At 40.7% G+C, this 20,424-nt stretch overlaps 2 protein-coding genes across 3 annotated transcripts in view; one reads left to right on the top strand and one right to left on the bottom strand.

Moving 5' to 3' along the window:
- The window catches only part of LOC109033638 (zwei Ig domain protein zig-8), a 460,442-nt gene that overhangs the window by 67,459 nt on the left and 372,559 nt on the right, over positions 1-20,424 (top strand). Inside the window, exon 3 of one of the 2 annotated variants that reach the window (XM_072296753.1) lies at positions 15,049-15,164. The exons of the other annotated variant lie outside the window; for it this stretch is intronic. The gene's annotated coding sequence lies outside the window, so the exon portion shown is untranslated. The remainder of the gene's footprint in view (positions 1-15,048; positions 15,165-20,424) is intronic. 2 annotated transcript variants of the gene reach the window in all.
- Positions 1-20,424, bottom strand: part of LOC109033637 (uncharacterized) — a 60,783-nt gene that overhangs the window by 17,496 nt on the left and 22,863 nt on the right. The window contains exons 2-4 of the mRNA XM_072296751.1: positions 6,240-6,921; positions 5,454-5,616; positions 450-650 (exon numbers count right to left, since the gene is read on the bottom strand). Coding sequence (XP_072152852.1) covers positions 450-650; positions 5,454-5,616; positions 6,240-6,889 — 1,014 coding nt within the window. The 5' untranslated portion in view covers positions 6,890-6,921. The remainder of the gene's footprint in view (positions 1-449; positions 651-5,453; positions 5,617-6,239; positions 6,922-20,424) is intronic.

The raw sequence follows: 20,424 nt of genomic DNA, 5'->3' as shown, positions 1-20,424 counted from the left end.
TAGAAAATCGATGAAGCAATGAAAAGTCACGAAAAAGGTAAATTACGTTTCTTATATACTTTTTCAAAAAGTAATTGGACTTAAAGTAATTTTCGGTTTGGTCATGCTACCGCTGTTGGACTCACTGGGCACTCCGACCTTAAAATTTGCAGCGCGCCGGTGCCGTCTGTCGCGTCGCATAGTCAAGGCGCCTTCAATTTTTCGGATGCAACACAGACATCCGCAGAGCGTGAATAGTTGTATCCAAGCGTTATCATCCACGACCCGCGAAATATCCCGTTCCAAAGCCATGGACAGAAATATTTGTAAAGAGTGTTAAGAGGATAATTTCAACATGCGGGGGAAATAAAACTCGCGCGAAGTTTCCAGTCACGGCAATAAGTGCTTGGAACTTCGGACTTTGGCAAATCGAGGTACGTGATTCTGAAGTTTAATCGCATGCACATTACCTGCATGGTATACCAGCACATGTAATAGCTGGCTGAGGTTTGCCACTGGAACTTCTCCAAAGGACCCTGAAAGGGCTTGTTCTTCTTGCGGTCCATTTCGACTAGTCTAAGGCATTCATCATCTGCTTGATTTATAAGATCTCGATTTCCTGGAAGCCGCCATTTGGATGTATGTGCTATTGTGGCGGTATCAGTTTTCCGCTGGAAGAAAATAATGAAAAGAAATAATCAATTGAATTCTTTGAACAAGAAAGTGTAAGAGGGAGGGGTGAGTGGTTCTTTAAATCATGTAATTAGAATTTACCTTTTATGGAAATAGAGGATCAAATGGACTACATTTGACAATTAGGAACTACAATCTCTGGCTCATTTTAGAAATAGTATTGTATTTACCGTTAGTCTCCTTATGCAGATAGGTCTTTTTATGTATGAGCTAGATCTTTTAGTTCACTATTGCAAAAGCAGGGTGTCCTCTTATGCAGGGTGTCTACAAGTCTGGAATTTCCGGAAAGTTCAGAAATAGTACTGATTTTTTAAGGGCGGTTCGGAAGTACTGAAAAAGTGGTGAAATTTCGTTAGAAGGTCCGAATTTTTTCACTTTTGTCTCAGTTTGAGAGAGAAATTCAAAATGTTTGAAATTTTTCCAATTTCATCAAATGGAGGTACTGGAAAAGTACTGAATTTTTCTGTTGAGGAGGTACTGAATTTCTCGGGAATGTACTGAAAAATCACTGTAGAAGAGTTGATTTTTGGCCAGCCTGTTTTAATAGACACCCTGCATAGGGCAGTCCAAATGTGATGTAACTGGTTCTAAGTCCCTCAAAAGTAGTCTAAAGCATGGAATAAAATGAAGCTCTACCATTAAAATTCGAATTTAAATCGGAGTTTGAAATTTCAATCGTTTCAGCCGCAAACTTTAAAAAATTGTAGCGTTCAATGAAACAAGACGTGCATTGCGGATCACTACCTTTCAAATACCTCTTTGATTTCAAGTTGAAAGAATCCTGAAGAAAATCAGCATACGAGTACGCTATCCAACGTGGTCCATAGGAGGCAGTTAGCAGAGTTATTAGGTATCAAAAGTGAAAAAAGTGTATGACGATGAAGAGAAAGGGAGAACGAGGAGAGTTGATGGGGGTGAAGGTCGCACAAAAGCGCGATGGATGAGGGATAGCTCTCTAATAATAGCCCGAGTCAATTTAAGGGGGCATAATCTATTGAATCATTAGCACCCTAAAAGCTACCGATCGTGATAACATTAAAGCCTGTTTTCATGAAATACCGATTGACGCAAGCTCCGTCATCGAAAAGGCAATCTTTTCATACCGCAGCCCTGCATCCTTAGTTGTAGTGTTCTTTCTTATTTGATTTGTTATTCAGTTATTACGTTTTCATTGAGTTTAAGCGCTTGAAATCGAGTGGTTTTGACAATTGACGGGAACGATAGCACGGAGGTCAAGAAGAAAAGAGATCCTTGTGGCAGTTAGCAGGCTTTCAACGACTTCTAAATGATTTTCTTAGACAAACTAGGAGGCGTAACCCCTTGAACGTTTCGCGGTCCAAACTCTCCCCTCCTCCCTCCTGCCTGAAGTGCTTTGCGTCTCGCCGCATGCCGTGCTAAGGAAGAACGCCGTATGAACATTCGAGAGTTGCCAAATTTCCTTCGATAAAATGTTTATTTTTGAAGAGAGTTATGAATATTTTTCCTTTAAATTTTCAGAAGAGATTAAGGACGAAATTATCTGAAAAATTGGGAGGAAAATATTTATAAGTTTACCTGGAAATTCGCGTTTTATTAAATGACATTTGGCAACGCCTGAAGGTTCATACGGCGTTTTTCCTTAGCAAGGCAACTAAGGCGTTATGCGTTACGCGTAACTCTTTTGATTTCACGTTGTGGAGTAAGACTAGCTCCAATAAACAAGTCCGAAAGGGGTTGTATACACGCGTCTTTTTGAATAAACTGATTTTTATCAGCCAAAAGGATGGAAAAAAAAATATCACAAAATCGAGATACATGCTGCAATTGACACAAGGACGAAAACAACACATCACGCAAGTCTTTTTGACACTGACCGATTCATAAACACTGGGAAAAGTGTCTCTTGGATTCTGAGTCCAGACTTTTAAAAAATTTGATAAGAAAAAATACTCTTGATTCAATTGGATTTCTGCTTGAATCAAAAGAAAATCCGCTTAAATTAAGAGGGCTGGCTCTGAATTTAAGCAAAAATCCGAACGAATCAAGAGTAATTTTTGTGAAATTTTCTAAGAGTCTGGATTCTGGATCCATGAGATTTTTTCTCATAGTGCCTACATTTTTTCACATAGTGCCGAAAAGAAAATGGCTCTTGTGATATTTCGGCCGGAAGGTGATGATTTAGCCCTCAGAATGCTAAAGTGTTTCTCGTCGAAATCTCAAAGTCAGATTTTTTGATCCACCTCGACCAAAATCGTTGTACTGAAAATTTTGCTTTGTACATGAGCTTCACTAGAAAAGAAGTCTCTTGGAATCAGAGTCCAGACTCTTGAAAAATTTGACAAAGAAAAATACTTTTGATTCAATCGGATTTTTGCTTGAATCAAAAGAAAATCCGCTGTGATTAAGAGGCCGGGGTCTTGATTCAAGCACAAATCCGCGCGAATCAAGAGTATGTTTTTCTTATGTCGAATTTTTTAAGTGTCTGGACTTTGGTCCAAGAGACTTTTATTCCAGTGTAACACCCTTTACACTTGGAAAAAGTCGCTTGGATCTAGAGTCTAGACTTTTAATAACATCGAGAAGAAAAAATGCTCTTGATTCAATCCGATTTTTCCTTGAATCAAGATCCCGGCCTCTTAATTACAGCGGATTTCCTTTTGATTCAAGCAAAAATCCGATTGAATCAAGAGTATGTTTTTCTTGTCGAATTTTAAGAGTCTGGACTCTGGTCCAAGAGACTTTCAATAACATTGAGAAGAAAAAATACTCTTGACTCAATCCGAGTTTTCCTTGAATCGAAGAGCCGAGCCTCTTGATTTATGTGGATTTTCTTTTGATTCAAGCAAAAAGTCCGATTGAATCGAGCGTATTTTTCTCGTCAATTTTTTCAAGGGTCTAGTCTGTAGATCCAAGCGACTTTTTTTCCTGTGTACGGAAACAACACTTAATCCTCATTAACCGAAATAGATTCTCAAGTAAATCAGGAGAAATAGAATAAATTGGTCAATGAGACGGCTTCACTTTTCTCGAGGCATTGTCCTCCGACGAGCGGCAGATTAATGGCATGAAAAATACTCTTAATTCATCATTTCGTATTTTCCCGTCGGTCCGCCTTTGTTCGGCCCCGTTCCGAAAGTTCGGGTGAATAGCGCCGCGGCCGCGCGTTTACAAAGTCAAAGGCCGGATTTAGCCGATGCTTCGCAACTCCCTCGACTACGGCTCTCGTCCGGGCCCCGAATCTCCGAGCTATTAATGAGGGCAAGGAGGGCAGAAACCCTTGAACACCCAACTTCCTAACTTTGCATGAAATGAAAAGTGGGAAGAGGCGTCCGTCGTGCGTCGCGCCGGCCGACGAGACGAGCACACTCTACGCTCTCCACGCGTAGCATATACTGCCATGCTAAGGAAGAACGCCGTATGAACATTCGAGAATTGCCAAATTTCCTTCTATAAAATTCTCATTTTGGAGGAAAGTTACAAATATTTTTTCTTTAAATTTTCAGAATCTTCAGGTAAAATTGTGAACTAAATTATCTGAAAAATTGTGAGGAAAATATCCATAAATTTACCAGGAAATTCGCGTTTTATGAAAGGAAATTTGGCTATGCCTGAAGGTTCATACGTCGTTTTTCCTTAGCACGACAGTACTGCCGAACTAAGCAAAGATGCCGTGCGAGCCTTCAGGCGTTGCCGAATTTCCTTGGACAAATCACTAATTTTCAGGAAAATTTGTGAAGATTCCCCCTCAAATTTATCGGATAATTTTGCTCGTAAGTTGATGTAATGTGTCTGAAAATTTCAAGAAAAAATATCCACAACTTTCTTCAAAATTGAACATTTTATTTAAGGAAATTTGGCAGCTCTCGAATGTTCATACGGTGTTTTTCCCTAGGACGGCAGCATACTTGACCGCGCCACGACTCGTAAAATTCAAATCGTGCTTCGTAATTTTTTCACTCACCGCCTTCCTTCGCCCAATCTCTTTCCCTCGTAAAATCACAATGGATCTGACCTCTGAGCCCGTGCTCTCATTCTGACAATAAGTCTTCACACTGAGAGAATAAATAACGCAAAAGTTCTGTCAATATGGGACGCGGAGCCCATTGTAGCCCCAGCCCTAGGTCAATTGGGGTATTTTTCGGTGGAAGGGCGTATAAGACTTCCAATTCTGCTAAGATTGAGCAACGCACTGCCGTGCCAAGGAAGAACGCTGTATGAGCTTTTAGATGTTGCCAAGTTTCTTCCGACAAGAACCCAAATTATTGGGAAAATTGTGATCATTATTTGTCCAAATTTTCAGCAAATTTTGTACGCACTTTAATCTAAAATATCTGAAAATGTCAAGGAAAAATGCCTAAATGCCTGATTGTTTATGCCTGAATGTCGTCAAAAATACGTGTTATATCAAGGGAAATTTGGCAACCCTCGAATGATCTTACGGCGTTCTTCCCTAGCACAGCAGCGTAGTTCTCTAGTTGTAAGTATAACTTATTCGACAGTTCTGGTATGAATTGTTCCCTGAACCCACTCCGAGTTTTTCCTCACTATTGTAAGAAAGTAAGTAAAAACTGTTAATGAATTTCATCTGCCGCAAGAGCTATAAAAATTGCATAACTTCAGCAGCTTTTCAAGCCTCATACGTCTTTTTACCGAGAAAGTCCTCAATTTTGAGGTTTCCCAGTTTTTCCTTAGTTTTCTGTGCTAAATTCAAAGTAAAATGCAACGAAATCAACACAAACCTCAGGTTGGTTTAAGGTTTACGCATTATATTATTGGCAAGTCGATAACTTGGTTGAACTTACCAGATGATAAGTTTCATTGATTTTTTCATTCAAGTACTTCAAACACTTTAAAAAGCCGGTGGAGCAATGAGTGTATACTTCCCAATGGAATTGCCGAAGCGGTGGATTGGGAAAAGCGGTGAAAAATCCGTACGTCACGTTTTTTATGTCTTCAGTAAAATATCTGAAATTTAATATTTAAATGTTTGTTTTTTTTTTTTTTTTAAGAAAAAACGGTGTGAAATTGCGTTTCTAATACAATTTTAAAGTGACTGCCCGTCGATTCACAGTAAGTTAGGATTTGAAGTTAAACATTGACATTGAATCTCATGACGCGAATGAATTTTAAAGTGGCGGGAAACTCGATTTGAAAGACCATGTACTATGTACTCTACGTACTCTGTTTTCTTAATTCACGGGTTTTTTCTTTATGGCACTTTTTGCTAATTTTCAATTTTTAATTCTATTCCACTCTATTCAATTTATTGTTTTTATCTTTTGTTCTTTTTAAATTGTAATTAGATCCAGACTCAAATTTTAGTCAAGTAGTATTGGTGTCATTAAGGTATGTTTTGGGGCCCTTCATGTATAGCTTTGTAGAAGAATTAAACCAATATATAAATAAATAGATAAATCAATAAATAAATTTATAGTTGCAGGATTGTTTGCTCCTTCGTTTTTCAGCGGTTGCGTATTTCAAAAAGAGAGATGACGAAAAATGTCAGTAACAACGTTAGAATGATCTCTTTTCCTGTGCTGCCAAATATTTTAAAAAATCACATGTTAAGGGAAGTGAAATAGACGCACCTCCTGTCAAAAGAGTTGAACTTGTAGTGTCTCAAATTGAAGGCTACGTTTTTCACTGCTTCGTCAATCCACTCTCCGGTCAAAGCCTCATCGGGGCTGAGTTCTGTCGGGTCATTTTGCCCATTATCGATGATCTGTCCTTGAGAGATCTCCTCCAATATGATGTCATCCGTATTCTCCGTACTCAGCTCCGTATTTTCCGTACTCAGCTTCGTATTCTCTGTGCTCAGCTTCGTATTCTCCGTACTCAGCTCCGTATTCTCCGTGCGCAGTTTCGTATTCTCAGTGCTCAGCTCCGTATTCTCCGTATTCAGCTCCATGTTCTCTGTACTCAGCTCCGTATTCTCGGAACTCAGCTCCGTATTCTCGGAACTCAGCTCCGTACTCTCCGTACTCAGCTCCGTATTCTCCGCACTCTGCTCCGTATTTTCCGTAATCAATTCCGTATTCTCCCTCCTCAGCTCCGTATTATCCGTACCCAGCTCCGCATTCTCCGTAGTCAGCTCCGCATTCTCTGTAGTCAGCTCCGCATTCTCCGTACCCAGCTCCGTATTCTCCATCGACTTCCCATCCGACCGAAGACAGTTTCTTTCTCCAGCTATGATTATCCCAATTACAGGTATAATATTTATTTGCCAGGGACCGCGCATTTATCCAATATTTTTCTTAGTTAGTAACTAACCTGAAAGAGAAAGAAAGCCAGATTCATGATATCTTCCCACTGTTTTTGTATAGGAAAGTTCTACTGTTAATGAATTAGTTGAGCTGGTCACAAAATTGTGTTTTGATGCTTGATTCTTGTAGATTAACTAAACATATTAAAATCCGTCCAAACCGCAACCAACATTCAATATTAACCGAGATATTGCCCTTTGAAAAGTCGGGTTTTTTACGACATCCACACGGAGAAAATAACTTCGTGCATGGGACCCGAAGTTGAGGTCATATGGATCTCTGAAGTTTTCTGATCACGCATCCGAAAACTTGAGGGCGAGCTCCCGAAGTTCGGGTCAGACATCGAGGCACTTCGGTATGCACCAGAGTACTTCAGATGTGTGATCCGAACCCTTTGGTATATATCGAAATACTTCAGATGTCTGACCCGAACTTCGGCAGGTGAACCTCAAGTTTTTAGATAAGTGATATCCCAAAACTTCAGAGATCCATATGACCTCAACTTCGGGTCCCACGCATGAAGTTTTTTTTTTCCGTGCACCACGGTAGTGACACCCTTGGTTTCTTCCACCTGGGTTTTATCAGTCAGGGAGACACACATTAGCATTGGTTACTCTACGTGAAACACGGATGAAAGGAAGGTGGAAGAAACCAAGGGAGTCACTACCGCCGTGGATGACGTCAAAAATCCAACTTTTCAAGGGGCGATATCTCGGTTCATATTGAATGCAGAGAGTTGCGGTTTGGACGGATTTTAATATATCTAGCTAGTCTACAAGAATCAAGCATTGAAACACAATTCTGTGACCAGTGCAACTGACCCATTCTGCCTATGATTGTCACATTCGTAATTTTCAGACATTTTGGAAAATTTTAAAGGCAAAAACGTTAATGTGCAGTAGAGTCTGATTGTAAAACTCCATGAAGAGGATCTAGATACTATTTTTAGAAAATTTCAATTTTAAAAGTGATAAGGAATAACCGAGCTGACCGTGCGTTGAAATTCCCCCTGAAGTTGCGCGCCTACTTTCATATTCTTAGTCATTGATTTTTATCGTTTAACGCCACCAGAGAGAGGAAAAAATGAGGGAGTAAAAGGTAACAATATTGTCAATTCTCCGTCTCGCCGCCACATCAAATCATTCAGATTCCGTCGCCGCAGGAATAACAAAATGCAAAGGCGGAAACAGTAATTTAATTTCCGGAGCCTATCACCTGCGCGAAGAAGTGGGTTAGAAGTGCTCTTATTTCCGATCCACCGGAATTTATGGGCATTCCACCCTAGGACTTCATTTCCAAAACACGTTGCCACGTCGCTACATCCCCGCAACGTGAAGTCTGCGAAAGATGTCGAATCCCATCGCTAAAATTGCCTTGGGGATGAAAATCTTTTAAAAATTTAGAATTTTCAGCTTTTATATCCGAGTCCAATTTTTTTCTCAGTAAGTACTCTTGGTTCACTCACCTACATTTATTTCCAATCGACCTACTTCATGTTTTATCGCGTGTAAAGAGTTTTTTTTTCTCGCAAGTATAGGTGAACTATTACATCACTAAAACATGTGTATTTTTCTAAAGCAAATGCTGATCGGACCGCGTTAAGCAGAAAGGAACGAAGCCACATCAGCAATCGCCAAATTCAATCGGGCAATTCAATTTTTTCACATAAAAACGGTGGTGCTGTTTTTATTGCCAATTTTAGTGAACTTTCGGCATAGTATGCTGCAAATTCCTAAAAACTTTCAAAGAAATCCGCACAAACGTTCTCTTGTGTGTTGTAAATAATTAAATTGCTCGGTTGAATTTGGCAATAGCTGATGTGGCCTGGCTCGTAGCCGCTAGACACGGTCTAATTTACCCTAAAATTGTTCACTACTTGCTCTTTCATATTTATGAATTTCTAGGTTTTCTCTTCTTTTTTTACCTTAATTTTACTCTCAAAATCTATTTATACGTCTGTATCTTCTGTGTGTGTCAGACCTATTCGAATATTTGACTCACCCTGATCAACTGCGCCACACTAAAAATGTCGTCCTTGTCCAGTAAAAATACAGTTTTACCGAGACGTTAAAATATATTTTATTCATGTATTTTAAATTTTTCCCAAGTGGCGCTGATGCTATAAGGCCTTTAATGCTGTCATGGCATAATGTATGAAAGAGCTTTTTAGGTACGTCTTAAATCAAAAGAAAAGAAGACCCTTTAGAACTTTACAACCCAAGCTAATTAAGTTTGTTGTATGTTGTAAGGAGTCTAAGTTTTGTTTGTTAAATTGGGGAGATTTTTAAATAACCAAATCTTTAAATGTAATAAAATGATTTAAATCAAATTAAATTATCCAGATATGAAATAAAATATGTTAAGGGTTAACAGCGTAAAATTTTTGAGAAGATCTTTCAGTTTAACGAATTATGATAGGTACAGCGTCGATAAAAGCTCAGTTCAGGTGGTAAAAAGCCGGTCATTGTCAGTGTATAATTGGCAACAATGAATACGGCTTAAGAATATCAATTTCGTCTTGATTTCATTTTAAAACGCTCAGTTAACTGTATTAGGTATCAGTTTCCCCTGCGGTAATTGTGCATACTATGCCGGGGCTTATGAATCTCACCGTTTTGATGCGCAATCAAATCTCATCAGCTATATTATCCGAATGATGCGGATTATCCGAGGTTAAAGGACTTTAATTGTTCCCTCTAATTCGCTCTCTTCTTTATTCATTCATCGACACATCAGGGCCGGATTTAGGGGGTGACCATATGGGCCGCGGCCCTTGGCGGCAAATTTTGCAATTTTTTTAAATATAGGTATAGAAAAAAATCGGATTCAGAAAAAAAGTTACAAACGAGAAAATGGGACAAAATCTCTCATTTCCTGAGAGTGTAGAAATTTCTAATTTCGTCGTCTTTCGGTGATACAAGAGACAGGACTTTTAATTAGTCGAGTTAAGAGAGAAACCAAACACGCAATTCGGCCTGGAGCGGCGCGGCGCAGAGAGCAATGATGACGAAGACTTGAGACGAAAAGGAGTAGCCCTCGCTGCGGCGGTTGGCATGTAACACATATTAGCGCCTACCAGACGGAATGAATACTTCACGCATTGCGTCAAACACAGTGCGGTCAGCAGCTGTCGGCGTGAAACGCATAGCGCCTACAAGACTGTAGGAATACTTCACGCATTGCGCCAAACACAGAGCGGTCAGCGCGGCGCGCGTGGCGGCCGAAGTTGAAATTATTAAACCCCATTTATGTTTGTTCTTGCATAATTTTTACGCTCATTTCTTACTAATGGAAGGCCTTTACGGAACTCAATTCTCGCGCAAAGTTCCTTGAACTTTTGCTGGTAGTGTTGACACGGCTTTCGCAAAAAATGTGTCCGACACGAGTTAACGCGTCGTATGTACTATGTACCTCTCCCTCTCCGGCACGTGCACTTGATGGTCTTTATCGATGTTTCAAAACGAATGAGAAGGGGGCGGCAAAATACAGGTGGCGTATGGGCGACAAGCAGGTAAATCCGGCCCTGCGACACATGTGTCCTTTTTCGTCTATTTTATAGATGTAAAAGCTTTATTCATCAAGATAAAGTAGAGACTTTAATGGAGAGAGGCAAGACACGTTAAATCTATGCCCAATTGGTTACCGTTTCATCGTCTTTGATTTTCCCTCATCGTATCACAACCCCTCATGAAGATTACATGTTTAAAGGTTGCAAAGATAATGATCTTGAATGGATCCAGAGAATCTTCGGCACAGAACGAAGTAAATTCCTTAAAATTTTCAAATAAATTCGCTCAAACGCTCTCTCGTAAAGACTTAAATTGCCCAGTTAAGATGTGGCTTGGTTCCTTTCTGCTCAATGCGGCTCAATTGGACTGCATTTTGCAATTTGGAACTATAAATTGCGGCCCGGTTTAAAAAAACTTATGTGCCATTAGTTTCCCTATGCACATAAGTGTTTTTTCAGATGAGCCAGAATTCATAGTTCCAAATTGCAAAATGCAGTCCAATTGATCTCCTGCGGCAGCGGTCATTCTATAATAGTTTTAAAGGCCGCTCCGTTGCCTCCTGTGATAAAAATTAAAGGCAGCGCGGTGCCCCTAGTGCCCCCTCCCCCTCCCCGGCCTTGGACCCTCCCCCCCCATCGCGCGGCGCAACGCGATACGCGGAAAATGAGTAAATATGGAAATAGCAAATGAAATAAATGAGCTCCAGCATAGCAGGGCTCAGATGTTGTCCGGGCGTTGCCGGATTGACGGTCCCATCAATGGGCCTTATGAGTTATACTGCCGTGCTAAGGAAAAACGCCGTACGAACCTTCAGGCGTTGCCAAATTTCCTTTCATAAAACGTCAATTTCCTGGTAAACTTATGAATATTTTCCTCCCAATTTTTCAGATAATTTTGTTCGCAATTTCACCCAAAGATTCTGAAAATTTAAAGGAAAAATATTCATATAACTTTCCTTAAAAATAAACATTTTATCGAAGGAAATTTGGCAACGTCTGAAGGTTCATACGGCGTTTTTCCTTAGCACGGCAGTATAACGGGGTGTACTCGTTCAAGGCGGCAGCGGTGTGGCGAATGCGATTGCCGCCTGCGCCTGCTTTGCAGTTCGTAGTTCATTTCGTAGCATTTATTACCGGCTGGCTGCGGCATCCGATCCGATCATAACTTGTGAAAGTTTGATTAAACGACTCCAAAGGAAGCGGAATTTCCGGCTTATTCAAGTTAGTTTTGCCTCGGAGGGGAGAAGTGCCGATGCCTGCAGTTGATACAGATATCGCCCTAGCTCATGTCTCAAGTGGGGAGAGACGGAGGTGCAAGCAGTTCGATCGAACCCATCATCCTAACCGATCGGTTTGGCCCATAGTGCGTTGAAATGAAAATTGCATCGGGGGCTGTCCCTAAATTACGTAACGCTCTAGGGGGGGGGGGGGGTGCCGAGGCGAGCGTCGCGCCATTTTATTTTTTCGTGTTGAAGGATTGGGACATACGCCATGTAAGCGTTTCAAGAGGGGGGGGAGGGGGGTCAAGAATTCCGGAAAGTGCGTTACGTATTTTAGGGACGACCCCTTAGCTAGATTTGCTAAAGTTTAAGTTAAAAATCACGTTTTTACACGATGCGCAACAGAACCAAAAGTGCCATAAAATGGAAGCTTGGATTGATCAGAATGGCGAAGATTGGAAGTGAACAGTGAAGAACAGATTGGCTGCAGTGGCATGGCGGCGTGGCGTGCTTTGCGATTTATCGATTGATCCGTCATTCAAACCTATGGAAAAGGATCCATAAACAGGGTGTTCGCAGCGAACACCTTGTCATCGATTCTTTACCATAGCTTCAAATGGTGAAATGTCGATAATCGATCATTCACGCCACACCACTGATTGGCTGCCTTTTTGGGCCTTAAGAGTTCCATCACCTAACCTCAAAATTACCGACATATCCGTACTTTCCCTAAATAGGACGTTTTTATGCTAAAAGGAACTATGCTACATGCAACCCCTATGCACATAGTTTCTTTTGGCATGAAATACATCCAATAGGCACTCGAGAAATTACTGACCACGCTCATTTTTTTTTTTTGAAAAAAAAAGTGAAAAGAAAAAAATAATCAATGGTGATTTGGCAAGGTGTTAATGTTGATACGGCGTTTTTCCCGACGTCGGCGGAAAGTGCTAGTCACCCCGCCCGGGAACGACAAGCGGCGGTGGGAGCGCGACCACTATTCATCATATCCGCGGATGATAAGATGTCACTGCCCGGAGGAGAGGAGGGAGAGGAAAAGCAAAAAGTTTTAATTAAAGATACTTATACATTTCTGAGAACTCATCGTCCCGCTCGCCGGGGACATATTAAAGGAAATTCCTCGTGGATTATTGAAGGTGACGGGAATGCGTAATGACGCGGAGGCTTCGACCCCCCCCCCCCCTCTACTCCCCGAGCTCCCCCCAAGTGCCCCAGTGGCGGTTCCTTGGCCGCTGCATTCGTCTCGCGTCGGGGATGTAATTATTTTAATGCACTTCCACATTTTTACACTCCAATCAGCTTGTAAACGCGTTGTTCGACCGGGCGAAATATTCCGCGGAATCCTCGACCGTTCACTCCCACCCTCTTTCCATGTCGAACCGGCAACGTGCGCGCGGCTCAGGATCCGGACCCTCCCTCCCTCTGTGACACTTTCGAGCGATCAAACATTGTTCGTGGGGTCCCTTTATTTTAATTCGCCTCTCAGGATATCCTTCGCCGGTCAGAAATGCATTTTTTCCGAGGGTCACCGCGATCTGATTTCGTGAGACTTTTCTTAAAGCTTTTAATTTACGAAAAAGATGGTCTACGTTTTGCAATACGGAGCGCTTCGTGGTGCACCCTTCCGTAGCGTCTCATTAAATCATAGTAAAGTGTGTAATCCTTCATAATATCCTCCCTCGGTTTTATATTGGAAGTTCCGAGAATCAACTCAGGATGGAGAGATTAGCGTTCAGTGTTGACCTGAGTTGGGTTTGGTTAGGTTACGCAACTAAACTAACTCTGCGGCAATGCGTGCGGTATCGGGAAAGACTGAAGGCGCTAATCTAGATCGCGCGTAGCATCTTTACCTCTGCTCTGGGTAGAAAATCAACGCTTTAGATTATTTTAACTTCATTTTGCAATTAGGAACTGCTTTTCATGGCTCGTCCATAAAATTATCTGTCTGCATAGAGAAACCCTTGCCACGTATGCTTCTAAACTGAGTCAAAATGTTTATTGTTCGTCTAAGTAGTCAGATAACACAAACTTGTTAACATAATGCTTATCCTAAAATCCAACCGAGTATACCACGAAATGGGTCAAAATTTCGGTTTTCGTGTTTTTGACGGATAATCATCCTTGCATCCAAAAAACGAGTTGGTATAGTATTTTTTGCAAGGAAATAGCATGAAATGAAATTTTAATGCAAAACTTAGTTTGAGTACGATTGAAATCTTTTAGATGAAAATTTGAACGTATTGGAACTATATGTTGCTACTTCTCGAGTAAGATGCAACTTACATTTCTGCATTCTCCTAAATGGAATTCAATGGTTCTATCCAGTTTCTCAAAAATAAAACCCAGCAAATTCTGCAGATTTATGGATCTAGTCTGATACTGGTGTAACTCTTAGAGCACAATAAGTCTGTGCTTTTGACGTGTTCTGCGATTCTCTTATTTTCAACTTTCTCATTGCCAAACCACTACGGCTGTTTATAAAACTTGTTTCTAAATAAAAATCATCATTTTGTTCCCTTCCAAGCAGTCATTTCACCAGTTTCTTTAGTAATATCGTCAATTTCTTCATCAATTTGGTGGCAAAGCCAGCCCGAGAAGTAAACAGGATATCTTGCTTTTACCACTTTAATTAGTGAAGCATTAAAAATAGAGGATGGCTTAGGAGCCGCCACGAGGCTAACTGCAATGTGCAGAGGTATTCAGTGACTCCTTTTTAGCCCGTGTTTTGCTGTCCGCCACGTCGTACTCCGAAGGTAATTTATCTCCGGTTCAGTTGGCAAGCTTTCAGCCCAGATGTGTCTACAGCAGCAATGGTGATACCATCCGAAGATATCTAATCTCTCCGTTGCCACATTGACAACTCTTTTTCTTCCAAGAGTTTCCGCGACAACGCTCTCAAGGGCTAACTAACAATACTGCCTAAGTAACAATTGGACGTATTTCTGTCAAACGGAATTATGTGTATTATGACGTGAGCCCTATTATGCATATATCCTTATGGGTCTCAGGGCTCATGTCATAAGGTACGTAGTTCCGTTTGGCAGAAATACGTCCAATTTGGTAAAAATGAGTCAGCGACTTTGCCACATTGGACCGCGTTTAGTAGAAAAGAACCATGCCTCGTCAGCTATTTCAAAATTTAACCGGACAATTTAATTTTTTACAAGAGATCATATGTGCGAATTCACTTGAAAATTCTGAGGAGTTTGCTTCGCACTAAGCTGAAAATTCATTGAGTTTTGCACAAAAATCCGCAGAATCGTTTTCATGGAAAACATTAAATTGCCCCATTCCTTGTTCCTTCCATCCACGTTCCTCTCTGCTTAATGTGGTCCATTTTACAGTGTATGAAATACGCAAGCTGATGATTTGAATTTCTTTTCAGTTCTATGCTGGAGCACTGCAATGATGCTGTAATTTATGAAATAATTGCTAATCTAACCCTACAATTGCAAAAATGGCCAAGTTTCCTCTTCGTTCTGCGAAATCATCAGTTTGCAGGTAGGCGGTATTTTCCGTTAGCTATCATTAGTCTTTGCTTTGTATATAGCTGTTGTCTCTGGTTTCTCTACCAAACGAAAAGAAAAATTCCTTCATATGAATACACGTTCGTTCAAAGTCATCAAAATCAAAAAACTTGAAAAATTGCAACAAAACTCGGAAACTAAGAATGGCAAACCTTTAATCTCCATTTCTCTCCGAGAAATTACCCGCGGCGAAATCGTAGTGAGTTTTTGAAGAAATTGAAGCACGCATTTTGAACAATTTTGAATCTTTGAAGTCCGTGATGACTATTTTTAACACAGAGTATCTGTTTTTGTCGACCCGCTCAAAGGGAGGCTCAATTCTCCAGAAAGTCCTTTGCCTTCATTTTGAGGAGTATGCAAAATGAACTTTTACAACTCGACGTAGCAGCATTCCCGAAGATTCCTCTGCCTGGATGGGGCCGTCCGTAAAATACGTAACGCTAAATTTGCGATATTTTGAAACCAAACCCCTGGAACGCTCCGTAACGCTATGCTGGACCTCTCCCAAGATAATACGTAACGCTTGTCCAGGCACTCCCCCATTTCGATGAAAAATAATGTAAATATCACCTTACATTTACTGAACGGTTCTGCGTTTCTATTTAGTGAGGAAGAGTGAAAGTATTGCAGAGAATATTTTCGAGATTCTTCAAAACTTTTGAAAACGACGAAAAATTCTGCATAAACTCGAAGAAAAAGCATTCAAACTCGTTACGTTACGCCTCGCTCCCCCCCCCCCCCTGTTGCAGCGTTACGTAATTAAGAGCGACGGCCCATACTGCCATGCTAAGGAAAAACGCATTATGAACATTCGAGAGTTGCCACATTTCTTCTGATAAAACATTTAATTTTTAGGAAAGTTGCGAATATTTTTCCTTGAAATTTTTAGGAACTTTAGGTGAAATTGCGAACAAAATTATCCGAAAAATTGGCAGAAAAATATTCATAAATTTACTAAGAAATTCGTGTTTTATCAAAGGAAATTTAGCAACGTCTGAAGGTTCATACGGCGTTTTTCCTTAGCACGGCAGCATATGTCATCATTTTTCCTCACGAGGGTTTTATGGGTTGGAATCCGTGTGCTCAGCAAAGATGGCTCGCACGACCAGTTAGTGACAACCGTGCTTTGCATTCATATTGTCATGGGAACGGAGTTCCCCATGATATTAGAATCGTTCCGTTGCTTTCGCTATGGGATTCCCTATACCTCTGCGACCTTGAGCGTTTCGCCCAGTCTCCGATTTTTGGTTGATTTTCCGATGTATCAAAAACCGTTGTATTTTTTAGCCAATCATGTCTCTACGTCAAGTTGTGTTGATTGCTAAAATTCGCTTTCAGCGAGTTTTTTTCCACCTTAAGATGTCGTGTCTGACTGGTAAATCTGCGCAGAACCACGAAGTTCCGTTTTTAGGCAAATTCTTTTTTTTGGGAGGTTCCGATTGGTTATTTTTCGCCATCAGTTTTCTGTTCGTTGGTGCAAAAGATCGCCTACCTCGGTGCTCTTAAGAAGCCGCCATTATCCCACCTCAAATTTTAAACATAGATATAAAGAAATAATAACCATCGTACAAGGTGGAAAATTGTTCTGGAGGACCCGTTACGGATATATGAGCCAAAATCAGAACTCGATTGATGGATTTAATCCATGAATACAGAAATATTGCCTCAGTTTACTGCCGCGATCGCAAATGCATTCTGACATGAACCTTGTGACACATGACAGCATAGGTAAACAATGTCTCACACGGTAATGGGCTTGATCCGTTTTCTCTTACCACGCCAGTGGCCGAACCGTTGAAATCTCAAGGACGTCTTTTGTGAAGCCCCGCTCAGCGTCCGAGATCACTTAACTGTTCTCTTTTTCTCCTCCATAATCCGAGCGGCGAGATAGCTCAGATAACTACAACACCGTTCGACCCTGGGAGAGTGTCACTTTTTGTGGGAGCGGGGGTTCGAATCTCGTAGGGGACAGCTAATTTTTACTGGTTGTATTGAATGTTTTAGACCAATAATCTAACAATAATTAATACTTGGCAACTTAGGAAGCACATAGGTCCCTTATGATGCGTATTCGGGCATATGTGTAGAGTAAAAATATCATACGTAGGGTGTCCCAAAAGTACCGGGACTGGTTCTGTAACTTCAAAAGTAAGATAGATGCAGACATGATTTTGGTCTCATTTTAAAGATCAACTCAATACCTATCGATTAAAACCAAGATCAGCTCAATCGAATAAAAATTGACCGAGTTATGACAATTTGAAATTAGTGAGGAAAGTTTACCCCTACGGTTTTTAGGAAGATTTTTCGCTTACCAGGATTCAAAAAGTTAATATTCGTATCCACTTTCCTCCGAATCTTCCATAATTTCCTTTTGCTTTTCAAAGTACCGTCCATCAAACCGGATGCACTTTTTCATGCGCTCTTGCCACTTATCCAACATTGTTTTCCTGAATTCTTCCTCTGGGATGGAGTTGAAGAAGTTTTGAATTGCATTCTGGATTTCGGTCTTCAATACGAATCTTCTTCCGCGAAGCTCCTTTTTAAGCGTGGGAAACATCCAAAAATCACATGGAGCCAAGTCAGCGCTATTAGGGGGATGAGGGATTGTTTCAACTCCATTTTTACTCATAAATTCACGTGTTAAGCTCGATGTGTGAGGCCGCGCATTGTCTTGATGGAGTACCCACGAAGCTTTCAAGTCCGACCGTTTCCGGGAAATGTGCATTCTCAACTCCTTTAGTACTTTGCAATAATACGCACTGTCAACTGTTGTGTTTGATGGTACAAAATGTTGATAAATGACACCTCGAAAATAAAAAAAACACAATAAGCATCACTTTATCGGCCGACTTTTCGATTTACGGCGATGAGAATCTTCCTTAAAAACCGTAGGCGTAAACTTTCCTCGCTGATTTCAAATTGCCATAACTCGGTCAATTTTTATCCGATTGAGCTGATCTTGGTTTTAATCGATAGGTATTGAGTTGATCTTTAAAATGAGATCAAGATCATGTCTGTATCTATCTTACTTTCGAAGTTACAGAACAAGTCCCGGTGCTTTTGGGACACCTTACGTATACTTTACGCCGAAAAAGCGAACCTGAAACTTAAATGCGTTAACTTCCGAAAACCATATATAATCCAACGAAAATAAATAATTGGTACATAACAGCTTTCTTGTATGCAAAGAAAATAATTAAAAATGTTAAAAAAGAGATGTCAACACAAAATTACATAGCCCCTTCAATTCAGAAGATACTACAAACGAACTGTACCTTAACATTTTCATATCCCAGAAGCTAACGTTCCCATGACGAATATTGCTATCGCTAGCGATTGCAAAATCCAACTTGTTACTTTTTCTCCTCAAGACACTGCAATTGCATTTTTTTGCAAGTACACTTTTTCTCTACATACACGAGGTATACAAGAGAAAAATTATTCATCGACTGAAGTACAGTTCATTTATTCAAATTAAAGCATAATAAATTCTGAGGTGCTACTCCTTTTCACAGCCTTGCGCATTGCGATTGAGAAAAACTACTAGGCGTAGAAAGAACATCAAATAGAATCGATTATCTATTCGTATAATATGAGCGTATACTCTTCGCGTCGCATAGAATAGATCGCCTGTGCAGTGAATCCGCATTTTCCCGTCAACCTGATCCTTTTTTTCAGGACTCGCCAAACGGACGATTGGTGCTCACTAGGTAAATCGTTGAGATCTAATCTGTCCAAAGCGCTTTGTAGTACCCATTTGTGCCTTATCACCATGGTCGCATTTCTCTATTGGGAGTAATACTCGTTGTATCTTCTGATGATGGATTGTATCCGAAATGCTATTCAAGGATTTTTAATTTCATATATTTTCCAGCATCTTTGGTCTGTTAAACAAGTCGCCCGATTCAATTATCTAATGAAAGAAAAACTTCAGGGATATTTTAAGTTTCCACTAACACAATAATTCAAAGAATACTGTAAATTGGGTGGATCCAGAGAGGGTTGGTAAAGGTGCATCTGAAGTATAATTTTTCGTAAAATGGTTGGCATACATTTTTGAAGCCTATCGACTAATAGAACCGTTTGTTAACGGCCGTTAAAATCGTATAGACAAATTAAAAAGCGGCAAAACTTGCCTGCAATAAAGAGATAGGGATGACCATAGTCTACGGTTGTAATCATACCTACGCAGGTACTAGGTACTCTAATTGGACTTCATTTTGCAATTTGGAACTATAACTTCCGACCCATCTGTAAAAGCACTTATCTGGATAGAGAAACTAGTGGCACATACGATGGCTTTAAACTGAGGCACAATTGGACGTATTTTTGTCAAATGGAACTAAGCGCCATCGGGGCAGGAAGGTAGAAGGGGGCTTGGATTGGCGGCGGAACCGGGCGTCGGGCTCATTCGTTCCTGTACTCGCAATGCTTTTCCATGGCACTTAGTTCCGTCTGACAGAGCGCGATCTCCGGTACTCTAAATTCCTCAAAAGGAACTTAAATTGGTGCTTAGTTCTGTTTGGCAGAAATACGTCCAATTCATAGTTCCTAACTGCAAAATGTAGTCCAATTAAAACAGTGTCGAATGCTTATTTCGTTGAATCTGGAAAAACCGCATGATACTACGAGCTACGATGTCAAAATGTACAAGTATAATTTTAGCATAGGTCAAAGTTTTCCCGATGATCAGTGAATGGTGCGATGTTCACCGCGGAAAGTTTCGTATTTTGCGGAAGAAGCGGAGTTACCTGGAAGCCTTGCGTTTAAAATTTTGATAAGTATTTTCTGTTAACTCCGTATTTTACCGCCGAATGAGTATGAGGCTCGTGGAAGTTTTCGGCATCGCTGTTCATTACCGGAGCATCTTATGAAAAGAAATGGGCGAGCAATTAATACTGCATAACTTTAAGTTCTGGCAGTTATGAAAAAGAGCCCCCCTCGTTTTAATTAAAACTCAACAACACCGGGAAGCCGAAGTTGAGCCTCGTGGCTGTTTACGCCGTGTTAAAAATGCATCCCCCTCCGCAGAGATCCGTACGAAAATTCAAATTAAACCGAAAGCTGCGTTCTGCTCGAAGCTGCGTCACTGTCTCGATCACTTCATCTCAGCAAACATTGATTTATCTCCCTCATTTTTATGGGCAACTTCACACTATAGGGAACTGTGTAGTGTCACAGGTTCCATTTTCAACGTCATAATCAATGACGTGGCGTGCTTTGCGATATAT

This window comes from Bemisia tabaci, chromosome 2 (assembly GCF_918797505.1).
Source record: "Bemisia tabaci chromosome 2, PGI_BMITA_v3".
Lineage (NCBI taxonomy): Eukaryota > Metazoa > Arthropoda > Insecta > Hemiptera > Aleyrodidae > Bemisia > Bemisia tabaci.
The sequence above is the reverse complement of the archived record's forward strand: the minus strand, read 5'-3'. Positions and strand labels throughout refer to the sequence as shown.